This window comes from Mobula hypostoma, chromosome 8, assembly GCF_963921235.1.
Source record: "Mobula hypostoma chromosome 8, sMobHyp1.1, whole genome shotgun sequence".
In the NCBI taxonomy this organism is placed as follows: Eukaryota; Metazoa; Chordata; class Chondrichthyes; order Myliobatiformes; family Myliobatidae; genus Mobula; species Mobula hypostoma.
In genome coordinates this window covers 79,656,295-79,671,247 of record NC_086104.1, presented here as the reverse complement: position 1 = coordinate 79,671,247, position 14,953 = coordinate 79,656,295, and the positions used below count along the sequence as shown (strand labels likewise).

At 42.1% G+C, this 14,953-nt stretch overlaps 1 protein-coding gene across 6 annotated transcripts in view; it reads left to right on the top strand.

Annotated features, from left to right (window-relative positions):
- plcb1 (phospholipase C beta 1) overlaps window positions 1-14,953 on the top strand; it is a 958,218-nt gene that overhangs the window by 640,949 nt on the left and 302,316 nt on the right. For all 6 annotated transcript variants that reach the window (XM_063056185.1, XM_063056184.1, XM_063056187.1 and 3 more), the window contains 2 exons: window positions 9,937-9,990; window positions 11,326-11,401. In XM_063056185.1, coding sequence (XP_062912255.1) covers window positions 9,937-9,990; window positions 11,326-11,401 — 130 coding nt within the window. The remainder of the gene's footprint in view (window positions 1-9,936; window positions 9,991-11,325; window positions 11,402-14,953) is intronic.

The window sequence follows — 14,953 nt, the reverse complement described above, 5'->3', positions numbered from 1 at the left end:
TGGACATAACTTCCTACCGAAAATATTTCCAGTCTTACATACAGTTCTGGCTGGCAGCTGCTCACTGTCATAGAATCGTACAGCGTGGAAAAGTCCCTACAGTGCACAATGTCTGTGCTGGCCATCAGTCACTCATTTATACTTATCCTACACTCATTTCAATGCATTCTCTGTACATTCCCGTAACCTCTCCTCAGTTAATACCACTCCGCTACATGCTAGGATCAATTTACAGTGGAAAATTAACCTACCAGTCGGCAGATCTTTGCAACGTGGGAGGAATTCCTGAGCACCCGGAAGAAAGCCCCCTGGTCACAGGAAGGTTCCACAGACACAGCACCCGAGGTCAGGATGGAACCCAGCTCACTGCAGCTGAGAACCAGAATGTACTAGCTCCACCATGATGTTGCCTAAACACTTCCTTCTCTGCATACTGTCTGCTCAGTCTCTTGGTTTGTGTACCCCAAGGGGAACGCACTTCTCTCGACAGAAGCTTTAAAGTCACCTTGTGGCAGCTGTCACGCCACACTGCAGAGTTTAGCAAGTTTAAACAACTCCAGAAAGCACCAAAATACTCATACAATTGTCACAATAGAAAGTAAAATCAGTCAGAAATTCGCCCGATCCCTTTCAATGACAGTGGTTGGTTTCCCTTCAGCTGCTGAATCTTATTTAGCAGTAAGTATGTAAGAGAAGGCGTTAGCTTTCCAGTGAGCACCAGACTAGCAGCACTACCATCAAACTAACATAGCTCATGAACTGAATTCGGCATCTGTCTGCTCTGTAGACTCGCCTGCACGTGTGCCGTTGCCCAAAGCAAGGTAGTTCTCAGCCTGCCCTGCCCTGCAAATACGTATGTGCCCTTTGGGTGCGAGATTTCAACTCTGATTCCCATCTCTGTTCCCATATGTCAGTCCATGGCCTCCTCTTTTGCCACGATGAGGCTGCTGTCAGGGTGGAGGACCAACATCTCACATTCCACCGAGGTAGACTTCAACCTAATGGCATGAACATCGATTTCTCCTTCTGGCACGTATTTCCTTTTCTCCCCCCTTTTTCCCTCCCCTGTTCTTCTATTCCCCACTCTGGCCTCTTACCTCTCATCACCTACCTATCACCTCCCCCTGGTGCCCCTCCTCCTTCCCTTTCTCCTATGGTCCACTCTCCTCTCCTACCAGTTTTCTTTGTCTCCAGCCCTTTCCCATTTCCACTCACCTGGCTTCACCTATCACCTTCTGGTTATCCTCCTTCCTTTCCCTCCACCTTTTTATTCTGATGTCTTCACCCTTCCTTTCCAGCCCTGACGAAGCTTCTCAGCCCAAAGCGTTGAATGATTATTCATTTTCACTGATGCTGCCTGACCTGATGAGTGTCTCCAGCATTTTGTAGGTGTTGCCCTGGATTTCCAGCATCTGCAGAATCTCTTGTGTTTATCATTCTGCTTTGATTTTGAAATGTTCAACTGCTGTCACAAATGTAAAACTACTGGTGCATGCAGAACAACTAGAAGCAATCCGAATCTCGACAAATTATGATTATATTTAAGTTGTTGCTTTCAAAATGCATGGGTTATCAGAAATATCTGCTGTGTCCAAGTATGAAAAGCATTGCAGCTCTGCAAGAGCTGAAATGCGCCTTTAATGACCCTTGCTTTCCAGTCACAGTAGAAGTATAGACACAAAAGATAGGCAACAAACATGTTATTACCACATACAGCCATTATTAAGAGGTGTGTGTTTGAATCAGAGTGGTCTTCACTGCAGCTCGTTCAGTTTTACAAAAGGCAAATGAATTGAAGATTGCAAATAATGGACAATGTTTCTCAGAAGTTAGCAAGATTGCAGGGAAACCCAAAAGGGCCCAAGAAGTGGAGGTCCTGTCAAATTTAACTGGTTTTGCCACTTTTGTTTCAGAATGTAATTCCAGTTCACCTAATGCATTTGAGAAATTGTCAGGGCGCTGAATCAGGGACCCAATCGCAGACCAAGTACTGTGCGCACTGTGATGTTTACTGAGTAGCCAATCCAGAGGGGCAACAAAGTTGGCATCAAAGTTCAGGCAGAGATCAAAACATCCAGAGAAATCCAAAAACCAGAATCGGGAAACAGGCAGAGTCAATATTGAGACAGACAGAGTACAGATACAAATGCTGAACAGGCTCAGGAAAACTCACTGGCACAATCTGGCATCAAACAGGTAAAAACACATGACTAAAATACACTGAGCAATAAACAGAGAGGCAGATGATAGGTGGAGCACAATGAGACAGAAGTGACAGGTAATAATGAGAAACAGGTGAGAGGCGGAGTACTCAGTAATACAGGGGCCAGAGTAGAGCAGGAGCGGGGACAGGAGCACATGGGGCATGAAAACAAACAGGAGCACTTGGCAATACAAAACCACAGACTGACGGCTAGGGGGAAAACACACAAAAAGCCTGGAGGTACCGACAGAAATGTAGTGCATGCATGCCAGTAAGGAGTCTTCAAGAGCAAAAACTCTCAGCATGCCCCAGGTTATAACTGTGTTAAAATGGAATTGAATCCTTTAGATTATGAGAACACTCAGTCCTCTTTTATTGTCATTTAGAAATGCATACATGCATTAAGAAATGATACAATGTTTCTCCAGAGTGATATCACAGAAAACAGGACTAACACTGACAGAACCGCTTAATTATAACATATAGTTACAGCAGTGCAAAACAATACCATAATTTGATGAAGAACAGACCATGGGCACGGTAAAAATAGGCTCAAAGTCCCCGAGTTGATCGACTCCCGAGTCCCCGATAGCAGGTGGCAAAAGGGAGAAACTCCCTGCCATAAGCCTCCAGGCACCGTCAACTTGCTGATACCTTGGAAGCAGCCGACCACAGCCGATACTGAGTCCATCCGTCTGAAAAACTTGGAGCCTCCGACCAGCCTCTCTGATACAGCCTCCCGAGCGCCATCCTCTGCCAAGCGCCTTCAACCTCTCCCCGGCTGCTGAAACACGCAAAGCCGAGGATTCGGGACCTTCTGCTCCGGAGATTCCAGTTACCACACAGTAGCAGCGGCAGCGAAGCGGGCATTTCAGAAATTTTCCAGATGTTCCTCCGTGCTCTCACATCTATCTCCATCAAATCAGAATTGTGCACGATCCCCTACTTGACGGTAACAGATATCATCACCGAAGTGGCCGCACGCGCTGCCATTGTGCCGCCATCTTCTCCCCCCCTCCCCCCACCTTATGTCCCTCATATGAAGTGGGATGTCTGAAAATTAGAAATACATTTCTTGCAGCTTGACAATACTGAAAGGACAAGGCCCTTGCTCAGAAGTGGAAAGTTTGCATTTCCCTCTTCCTAACTTTGTGTAGAAAAACCTGAAGTAGGTTAGGCATGTGCTAGTTAGATAAACACGTTTCAAATATGCCTCTCCTCTGTGAAGTTGCCCATCATTCTGTTTTTATTCTCTTGGATTTCCCCATACAGATTGTATTTTTAACCGTTCCCTCGTGGCTAAAACTGTATCTGCATTGCAGTTGTTCACCCACCTGCAATGATTTTAATTGCTGATTAAATTTTGCCATTCCCCAGAGGTTTTAAATGCTGATAAATCTATTTTTCCAAACATAAATGATAATTGACATTGACAGGTATAATTATCACTGCTATAGACTGCTGTGGTAATATTTGATTATAATTTGAAAGGGAAATAAGTGGAAGCAAAATATTTTGGGATGCGCGTCTCACAATCTCCTCACTGTGTTTGTATGACTCCTTTGGAGAAAACAAGATTTATAGATTCATTGTTATGGATTTACAATGAAGTTGTCACTTGGTTATATGTCTCTGATTTTACAAATGATTTGCTCTCAATTTTTTAAAAAATCCTCAAGTTTTGATGGGGGATTTTGTCATAGAAGTTTTGGTTCTCAGATTTTTTTTCTTGTACGCTGTTATTGTTCTGCATTTCTGAATTGTATAATTGCCTTCTGTACCATTGTATCAGCTGGTTATGTGACACCTCTCAAAGGCTGCAATAAACATTTGCACTGCCATTATGTATTCCCATGCAACCTGTTCCTAGTCCCTGTATGATAAAGCTGCTTGAGCACATCAACAATCTTGTTGAAATCTTTCATGCCGTGACTGTGATCTGGCACTACTGTATGACGTAATGCACATTTCACATGACGGTCTTCATGAGTTGTTATAGATTTGCTTCTCTGCATGTATCACATTGCTAAACTTGTACAAGAGACATTGAAACTATCTAGTGCCCATTCAGAAGGAGGATTGTGGACAAGATACCTTATTGCTATTGTTAAACAGAATCAGAACTAACTTAATAATGGCAGGGAATTGCGATCCATGCCACAATGATAATGCCCACCTTTTGCTGCCCAGAAAAGGTTATGGCAGACTTTTAAGTGAAGGCTTGATCTAATCTGATCAAATGGAGCTTCTGTGTTGGCTGTAGCCAGGAAGGAAACTGCAAAGGTCTACAGCTAAGCACATTGATGCAACATGTAGGGTCTGAAGCAGAAATATCAATTAGATTTAGACTAGGTATTGAAAACAAAAAATAATGTAATAGGAGAGGTAAAAGAGCCAAACACAAACTAGTGGAAGAAAAGCTTCTTAATCTCCAGCTGTAATGAACATCTGTAAGAATGCAGACTTATTAATTATCACGCCCCATTGCCAAAAAAAAAATCACATCACTTGCTCATAAGCACACCAACTTTAACAATGACAGCTATTCTTACTGGGGAACCCATAGGAAAGTCCTGTAGCTTCTCCCTGTTGCATTAACTTAAATGCTGTCTCTGTTGACAAGGTTCTGTCGCCGTGCAATGGAGACACAAAGGACTGAAGGTGTTGGAATCTGGAGCTACGAGCACTCTGCTGGAAGAACTCCAGGTCGAGCAGCATCTGTGGGATGAAAGAAATTGCCGACCGTTCCTCCTTCCCCCCACCCCGTGGGTTCCTCCAGCAGATTGTTTTGTTGCTCTGCGTAGTCTGCAGTTTGTGGAGTCTCGGTATTTTTAGGTGTACCATTACCCCTGCGCTAACTCCAATCATTGTCTTTAGAGTAACACACACAAAATGGTGAAGGAACTCAGCAGCCACCGGCAGCATCTGTGGAGGGAGATCAATGGCCGCCACTTCAGGCCGTTTTGACCCTTCATCAGGACTGAAAGGAAGGGGGCAGAAGCCAGATTAAGAAGGTGGAGGGAAGGGGGAGGAGTACAAGCTGGCAGGTGATAGGTGGGACCAGGTGAGGGGGAAGGGGCATGATGTGGGTAGTGAGAAGTGGAAGAGGACATGGGCTGACAAAGAAGGCATCTGATAGCAGAGGACAGTGAAATAAAGGGAAAGAAGCAGGGAACCAGAATGAGGTTGTAGGCAGTTCATGAGAGTGAGGGAGAATTGCCCTTAGGGTCTCTGCCTTCTAAAGATGAATAAAAATTAGTTTTGTCTTTCACTATATCAAAGAATTATTGAAATTATGGTGTAGTGCAGGGATTATATTCTACAATGTTTGATGGTGGTGTAGGTGCAAATGTGCATTTCAGTAAAAATGGGAAGCCAGTTAGTTTTATTTATTCGCTTGAGTTATTTTGTGTCACTTGTGTTCACGGCATTGCTGCTTAATGTAAGCCTATTAAAATAGGAATGTTAAAAGATTTGATAAGCTGATTTGTGATGTATGGCCCAGTGTATACTAGCAATCTAAATTGTCATCGCAGGAAGCTGATGATGGACAAAGAATTGATTCTTCTGACATTAAAGTGATGTTGCTGAGGCAATTTGAAATTTAATGAGTTCCTTGAGCTATATATAGAATAAACACAAGAAATCTTTAATATTAAAAGGGTTCATTGAATCTCTGAAGTGCATTTTGTTCAAAGATGTGGGAATATTGTTACTTTAAACACGAGAGGTTCTGCAGATGCTGGAAAAACAGAGCAACACACACCAAATGCTGGAGGAAATTGGCAGGTCAGGCAGCATCTATAGAAATGAATAAACAGTTGGTTTTTCAGGCTGACACCCTGGAGTAGAAGGGGGAAGATGCAGAATAAAAGGCGGGTGGGGGTGGGGGGGTGGGGGAGGAGGACAAGCTGGAAGGTGATAGGTGAAGCCAGATGGGTGGGAAAAGTAAAAGGCTGGAGAAGATAGGAATCTTATAGGAAAGGAGAGTTATTTTGAATCCAGATGTTACTTTGAAAATTGTGTTAGTTTGATTGAAAATGAAATTTTGATGTTGAAATAGTATTATGTATAAATGTGTTGCCTAAATGAATGATGTAGACATATGGCAAACAATAAACACTAAAGCATTGCAATCTGATAAGAAAGATTATAATTTTGACTGTCAAGCGCTCAAAAGTAATACTGTATGTTACTTCATGACCTGTTATAAGCATTGGGCGGTAACCATGGATACTGTAAACCAGGGTTGCCAAAAGACTTGAACCAAACTCCCATGCTTTGCCAAGACAAATTCATTGGCTGTGGGAGAATTCGTGATTACAGTATTACCATCTGTGAAATATCATAATGCTACATTTTGTGTTCAGGCTATTTGTGTTACAGATGTCCCTACCAGATTAGTGATCTGCCCTTACTTTTTCAAAAGGAAAAGTTATAAAAGAGGTCATATTTGATGCAAATACAATCAGAAAAAGAGGTATTCAGATCTCATGTTATTAAACCTTTTAAATGTGACAAAGCTTCATAATTTGGTGGTATCATTTGAAAAATTCTGCGCACTTTCATAAATCCTAAACCCAATGATATCTGTGTGACACACATAAAAGTTGCTGGTGAACGCAGCAGGCCAGGCAGCATCTCTAGGAAGAGGTGCAGTCGACGTTTCAGGCCGAGACCCTTCGTCAGGACTAACTGAAGGAAGAGTGAGTAAGGGATTTGAAAGTTGGAGGGGGAGGGGGAGATCCAAAATGATAGGAGAAGACAGGAGGGGGAGGGATGGAGCCAAGAGCTGGACAGGGGATAGGCAAAAGGGATACGAGAGGATCATGGGACAGGAGGTCCGGGAAGAAAGACAAGGGTGGGGGGGACCCAGAGGATGGGCAAGAGGTATATTCAGAGGGACAGAGGGAGGAAAAGGAGAGTGAGAGAAAGAATGTGTGTATAAAAATAAGTAACAGATGGGGTACGAGGGGGAGGTGGGGCATTAGCGGAAGTTAGAGAAGTCGATGTTCATGCCATCTTATATTCCGTCTGGGTAGCCGCCAACCTGATGGCATGAACATCGACTTCTCTAACTTCCGCTAATGCCCCACCTCCCCCTCGTACCCCATCTGTTACTTATTTTTATACACACATTCTTTCTCTCACTCTCCTTTTCCTCCCTCTGTCCCTCTGAATATACCTCTTGCCCATCCTCTGGGTCCCCCCCCTTGTCTTTCTTCCCAGACCTCCTGTCCCATGATCCTCTCATATCCCTTTTGCCTATCACCTGTCCAGCTCTTGGCTCTATCCCTCCCCCTCCTGTCTTCTCCTATCATTTTGGATCTCCCCCTCCCCCTCCAACTTTCAAATCCCTTACTCACTCTTCCTTCAGTTAGTCCTGACGAAGGGTCTCGGCCTGAAACGTCAACTGCACCTCTTCCTAGAGATGCTGCCTGGCCTGCTGCGTTCACCAGCAACTTTTATGTGTGTTGCTTGAATTTCCAGCATCTGCAGAATTCCTGATATCTGCGTGATGCAATTAGTTTAGAAGGAGTGCCCTCTAGTGGTCATTCCATTCCTATTCAAGCCCATCTTGTCTGTTGGTCTGCAGTATTAACCAGACTTGATATGAGCTTGAGCACCTCATATTTTGTCTGGACACAGTGCAGCTTTATGAACTTGATATCAAATGTTATGTATCAGGGCCCTAACCCTCTCTATCCATACTGGAGCTGGCTACACATCTGTGAAACTTGCTCAATGTTTTTCTTTCTCTCTCTCTCTCTCTCTCTCCTCTCTCTCTCTCTCTCTCCCTCTCTCTCTCTCTCTCTCTCTCTCTCTCTCTCTCTCTCTCTCTCTCTCTCTCACACACACACACACACACACACACACACACACACACACACACACACACACACACACACACACACACCCTGACCATCCGACAGGCTTCACACCTCTGCATTTTGTGATGTTCTGTTTTCTCACTCTAGACTCGTCTCACTTGGTAGCCTCTATGTTCACGTTTTCTCTTTCTCTTAAAGCTCATCCTCACTATCCTATCTCACCCTGAGATATTCACTCAGTCCTAACAATACCACTTCACTTTACAGTTGTAGCCTAACCTGCTGCATGCTTCCAGCTTTTTCTGCTTTTATTTCAGAGTGGCAGCGTTTGCTCTTTTTTTTCATTTCTTTCCTAACCTGGTGCAATTAGCTTCCTGTCCATAAATTTAGGCAGCTGCAATGTAGTGTGTGAATAAACAGTGACTGACCCTGTGAGATAGCATTGTTAACAAAAATATGACAGGTGAAGAGGTTGGAATATCTTTTGTTTGTTCTTTGGACAGCCAAATCAGTAAAAGATGTTCCATAATGGTAATATTCTGAGAAAGAAGTTTAAATATCAATGTACATAGTGTACTGCCCTCTTCGTGATTTCCACACAATTGTTGCAAACATGTAAGTTTGTGGGGTGAATTTCTTAATATGACATACACATGACATTATATTGGTTAGAATTCAACATACAATGTGTTTTTTGCTTGTACTGCCAAATGCTTCTAATAAGTCTTGATGTAAATTTAAACATAGTTTTGAACCCATTTCTGAAATGGAAGACAGTAGGAGATTCCAGCAGCAACATTTATAAATCGTTCCCAGGTGCTTGCCAAGAATGTTCTCAAGCACAATATTGATACTCAGCCATGGGAGGTGATACTAAGGTGAATGGCTAAAAGTTTGGTCCAAGGGGTAAGTCTTAATGAATGAGTGTTATAGAGTTAGGGAAGGAATTCCAGAGGACTAGGCCTTGACATAAGGGCATATCCTATACTGACACAGAGCACTAAAGAAAGTCAGAGTATTCAGGAGGTCAGAATTGAGGGCATGCAGATGACACGGAGGTCTATAGACTGGAGATGATTAGTAGAATAAACAGTAAGATGATGGAATGATGTGCAAAGAATAGAATTTGAAAAGCAGGCAATGCCCAATGTGCCACTCTAGATAAGGAAGCAGAGGGTTCAAAGTTGAATGAATCATGGTGTGTGTGAGGACATGGACAGCAGACCTTTGAACCTTCTGGTTAAAAAAATTCCAAATGCTCCCTTCTTCCTCTGTTCCCAACTCTGACCTTTTACCTGATCTCATCTGCCCTGGGTCACCTCATTCTCTTTCTTCTATGGCCCACTCTCCTCACCTATCAGATACTTTCTTCTCCAGCCCTTGGCCTCTCCCACCCACCTGGCTTCACCCATCACCTTCTAGCTAGCCCTCCTTCCCCTCCCCCACCTTTTTATTCTGACGTCTTCCCTCTTCCTTTCCAGTCCTGAAGAAGGGTCTTGGCCAGAAATGTCGACCGTTTATTAATTTCTAGAGATCTTGTCTGACCTGCTGAGTTCCTCCAACATTTTGTGTGTGTCAACTTGGATTTCCAGCTTTTGCAGACTTTCTTGTGTTTATGATTTTTGGGTTAGCTCAAGTTTGTACTCATCCAGGAGTGTGTTAAATAACTGAGTCTTAAGATAACAAAGATAGGAATGAGGCATTCAGTAGTAATTTAAAGGAAATAAAGGGACAGAATGAGGTAGCATTATGGTGACCTCATTGGTATGACTGATACAAGATCCAAAACTTGACCAAGATTCAAAATCTGGGTTATGGTTTATGGATTGTGGTGACATTTGAATTTCAAAGAAGAATTGAAAGTGAATTGGTGTCTCCAACAAATATTACTGTAATTTGCAGGTACACCAAGCTGAAGCTTCAAACAAACCAGGATGCCCGGATTCCTATCAAAAAGTAAGTGATTTCATCTAGCAATTTGGTCAGATCAGACCATTTTAGAGTCTTATGAACAGCTATTTTATCAGGGTCAGACTTTACTTGACACACCTTCTTCGGCTAGTTCACCTAATTGGTACATTGCCCACTGAATATACAGTATAGACCATAGGAACCAATAAGGTCACAGTTAAAATGTATTGTTTGCACTGTTTAAAAGTAATGGGTCAAATTGGCCTCAATATCTCAGTAGTTCTAGTTAGAAAACACTGATGTTGATTTTGGCCATTTAACAAAAAATAATTTTAATATAAGGAATTGATTTGACCCATTGAGTCTATGTCAGCAACAGACTATCCCCCCAATCCCATTCCCCCAGTAATTTCCATTTAACCAATTCTATCTCACCTTGTAATGGCCTTTTAACCTTCCAAGCAGCATGACTTAGGGATGGCTTAGAAAGCCAGAGGGTGGGGGGGAAGGAAACCCACACAGCCACAGGTAGAACATCCAAACTTCATACATTGTTGCAAGTCAAGGTTGAACCTAAATTGCCCAGAGCTGTGAAATAGAAGAGCTTTCTGTTGTATCACTGTGCTATTCTGAGCGAGTTGAGTATCTTTCAGCTGTCCATTTGCTGCTTTTTTTTTAAAAACAAAATAAACTTTTTTCATAATAAGAAGTATTTACAAGAGTAAACCATCAATGCCTTTTCATTCTTTACATTCATGGTCAATACTTCCCATACATTCATACACGTTAACAGCACTGCTGCCACGAATGTGGATCTCCTTTCCTTTGCCATTGTATAAAGTTTGGAGTTTTTATTGAGTCACGCGTGATTGTCCTTCAGCATTTTGCTAACCCCTTCCCTGGGATGTGGCTGGTTTACATTTAACTGCTTAGACTGTGCAATTGATATCTAAACAGCATTCGCTGAGCATATGAGTTCAAATGAACTGATGATAGTTAGGATCAATGAAATATTATTCATAAAACTACAGCAAGACAATTTCAGCTTTGAATTTTTCTTTTGGAAATTGGAATCTATGTAACTGCACATGAACAATCTTTTGTCAGTATAGTTGAACAGCAAAGCTCCCTTTCTGTCTACAGAGCTACAGAAAAGTTATCTCATGAAAATAAAAGCGCTCTTCCTTGGAACCCTTAGTAATCTTAGAATACTTGTGAGGATCTTGATTTTATCAGATCAAATTAGTGGGATGTATTCAGTTGAACTGTATATTTACATAGGCACCCAGGGGAGTTGTGCTTTCTTTAAATGTTAGCCATATGGAATGCTTTATTAACACATTAATCACATGCTGTTTGAATCAATTTCTTTGTTTGCAGCATTTTTCGCTTGTTTTCTGCCGACCGAAAGAGAGTAGAAACTGCATTGGATGCTTGTGGACTTCCTTCAGGCAGGGTAAGTACCTTTGCTGTCAGCCTCAGTATAATTCCACAACCATGATCATAATACTGAAAACAATTGACTGATTTTTGTTTGCTCTATCTGGCCTCTTGAATTATACTTTGGCAATCCTGCAACGTCTATTGCCTGTTTTCAGCAGAAACAATATTTTTTTTCTCATCTTGAAATCTTGTCTGTAGTGTCAAGCACTCACGACATGATATATTTTCTCAGCACCTGTGGAACTGAAGGAAATAACCCCTTGAAAATATACTATTAAATTAGTAAATGTCTTGTGAAAGAACAACATCATTGAAAATGAATTTTGTTTATGATCATCAAAAAACATTGTTGCCATTATTGAATTGATCTGTTCAGCGTTCAAAGAACATTTATTATCAAAGTACATATATATCATCATATACAACCCTGAGGTTTGTTTTCTTGGAGGCATACTCTGTAAATCCAAGAACCATAATAGAGTCAATGAAACACTGTACCTAACAGGATGGACAAAAAAAAACAATGTGCAAAGGACAACAAGCCATGCAAATATAAAAAAATAATAAATAAGTAAATAAGCAATAAATATCAAGAACATAAAATGAAGTGCCCTTGAAAGTGAGTCCATGGGTTGTGGGAGCTGTTCAGTGATAGGGCAAGTGAAGTTATCCCCTTTGGTTCAGGAGCCTGATGGTTGAGGGGTAGTAACTGTTCCTGAACCTGGTGGTGAGGGTCCTGAGGCTCCTGTACCTTCTCCCTAATGGCAGCAGCGAGAAGAGAGCACGACCTGGGTTGGGTGGGGGGTCCCTGATGATGGATGCTGCTGTCTCGTGACAGCCCTCTGTGTCGACATGCTCAGTGGTGGGGAGGGCTTTATCTGTGATGGACTGGGCCATGTTCACTACTTATTGCAGGATTTTCTGTTCAAGGGCATTGGAGTTTCCATACCAGGGTGTGATGCCACTAGTCAATATACTCTCCACTACATATCTATAGAAAAGTGTCAAAGTTTTAGATATCATTCTGATTTTTGTAAACTTTTAAGGAAGTATAGAGACGCTGCTATGATTTCTTTGCAATTGCCAATGAAATGGCATCTGCTGTTGACCTGTTGTGCTGGTAAGCAAATTGGAGCCGATCCAATTCGCTTCTCAGGCAGGAATTTATGTCTCTTGAACTGCACTGTCAATTTTAGAATCAAAATGACATTTCCACTTCTGTGCACCTCACTGTGACACATTCAGGTACAAACACCATAACAATTACTGCTCCAAGAATTGTTCAATTGGTATAAATATTTTCATTACGTTGAATTATCAGGAGATTTATATAATTACTTAGGCTTTGCAATTAGGGGAAATCTTATTAAAAGCAGTTCAAATATATATTACTGTCTATCTGTTGTATGATTCCATTTTATTCTAGGCATGTCTGTTGTGCAATGAGGGATGTCGAGTAGATGAGAATTATTATTTATTCCATTGCACATGAGCAAGCTGATTTAATGGGCTTTAGTTACTATGATGGATTTCACTGAAACACTGTTGAGTTGAACTTCCAGAATGTCAGACCTCATCCAGCCACTAAATATGCAAGAAAGGGTAGTCATTTTGTTGGATTTAACAGAGTGGATGTAAAATAGTGCCCGTGCATTTAATATTCCTTCCAGTATTGAGCAAGCTAATGCACAGACCTTGTATCAACTTTTTTTTTGGTTGTTGTTTATGCTTGTTTCAAAGTGAATCAGGAATACACAAATTCATAAGGTCATAATGAGATAGATTGTGAGGTCAAAAGTCAACAGGCTCATACCTGTTCAATAAAGGTATGGAAGTTAGAAGATAAATCCTTGCAATCATTCTAGCGATAGAAAATGGAAGCTGTCCCAGAGCTTGGTGTACAGGCTTTTGGGCTTTTGTATCTTCAGTCTGGTGAGAGGGGAGAGAAGAGGGAATATCCATTATTAGTGAGGTCTTTGATTATGCTTTAGCAAGGCAGTGAAAAATGTAAATAAGGACAATGGAGGGGTGTCTGGTTTCTGTGATGTGCTGAGCTGTGTCCATAGCTGTCTGTAGTTCCTTGTGGTTATAGGCACAGCAGTTGCTGTACCATAAGGCCATAAAATATAGGAGCAGAATTAGGCCATTTGGCCCAACAAAGTCTGCTCTGCCATTTCATCATGGCTGATCCAATTTTCCTCTCGGCTCCAATCTCCTGCCTTCTCCTCATATCCCTTCATGCCCTGACCAACCTAGAATCTATCAATCTCTCTTAATTGTACATAAAGACTTGGCCTCCACAGCTGGCTAAAGAAGTTCCTTCTCCCTTGTATTCTAAGGCTGTGTCCTCTGGTCTCACTCTCCCACCATAGGAAACACCCTTTCCAAATCCACTCTATCAAGGCATTTCACCATTCGATAGGTTTCAATGAGGTAACCCCTCATTCTTCTGAATTCCATTGAATACAGGCCCAGAGCCATCAAACACTCTTCATATGACAAGCCATTCAATCCTGGAATCACTTTCATGAACCTCTATTTAACCTCCTCCAGTTTCAGCACATCCTTTCTTAGATAAGAAGCCCAAAATTGCTCACAATACTCCAAGTGAGGCCTCACCAATGCTTTGTAAAGTCTCAACATTACATCTTTGCTTTTATATTCTAGTCCTCTTGAAATTATTGCTAACATTGCATTTGCCTTCCTCACCACAGACTCAACCTGCAAATTAATCTTTAGGGAATCCTCACAAATCCCTTTGCGCCTCAAGCCAAGCCGTAATGTATCTGGATAGGATGCTTTCTATAGTCCATCAATTTAAAAATTGGTAGGGTCAAAGGGGACATGCCAAATTTCTTCCGCGTCCTGAAGATGTAGAGGCATTGATGGGCTTCTTTTGGCTGTGATGTCAATGTGGTAGGACCAGGACAGAGTATTCTGATGTTCACTTCTTGGAACTTGAAGCTCTGAACCCAACACCATTGATTTAGAGAGGACTATGAGCACTGCACCCTCCCCTTCCTGCCGTCAATGACAAGCTCTTTTGTTTTGCTGACGTTGAGGGAAAGGTTGTTGTTACACCACCATGTTATACGATATCATCTGTAAGCTTGTAGATGGAGTTAGAGCAAAATCCAGTCACACAGTCACGAACGTCCAGGGATTAGAGTAGGGGGCTGAGGACGCAACACTGTGGGGTACCAGTGTTTAGAATAATCATGGCAGAGGTGTTGCTGCCTGTCCTTACTGACTGCAATCTGTTGGTCAGAAAGTCAATGATCTAGTTGAAAATGGATATGTTAAGTCCCAGGACCAGTGGTTTGGAGATGAGAATCATAGTAATGAAGGTGGAGCTGTAGTCAATAAACAGTAGTCTGATGTAGGTGTCGTTTTGTTTCGATGCTCCAGAGATGTATGCTGAACTATGGAGCTGATGTCTATTGTGAACCAGCTTTGGCAGTAGGTGAACTGCAGCGAGCTGTGGTTGTTTCAGAGACTGGAATTAATGCACGGCATGACCAGCCTTTCAAAGCACTTCATGACGATAGATGTCAAAGCCACCAAA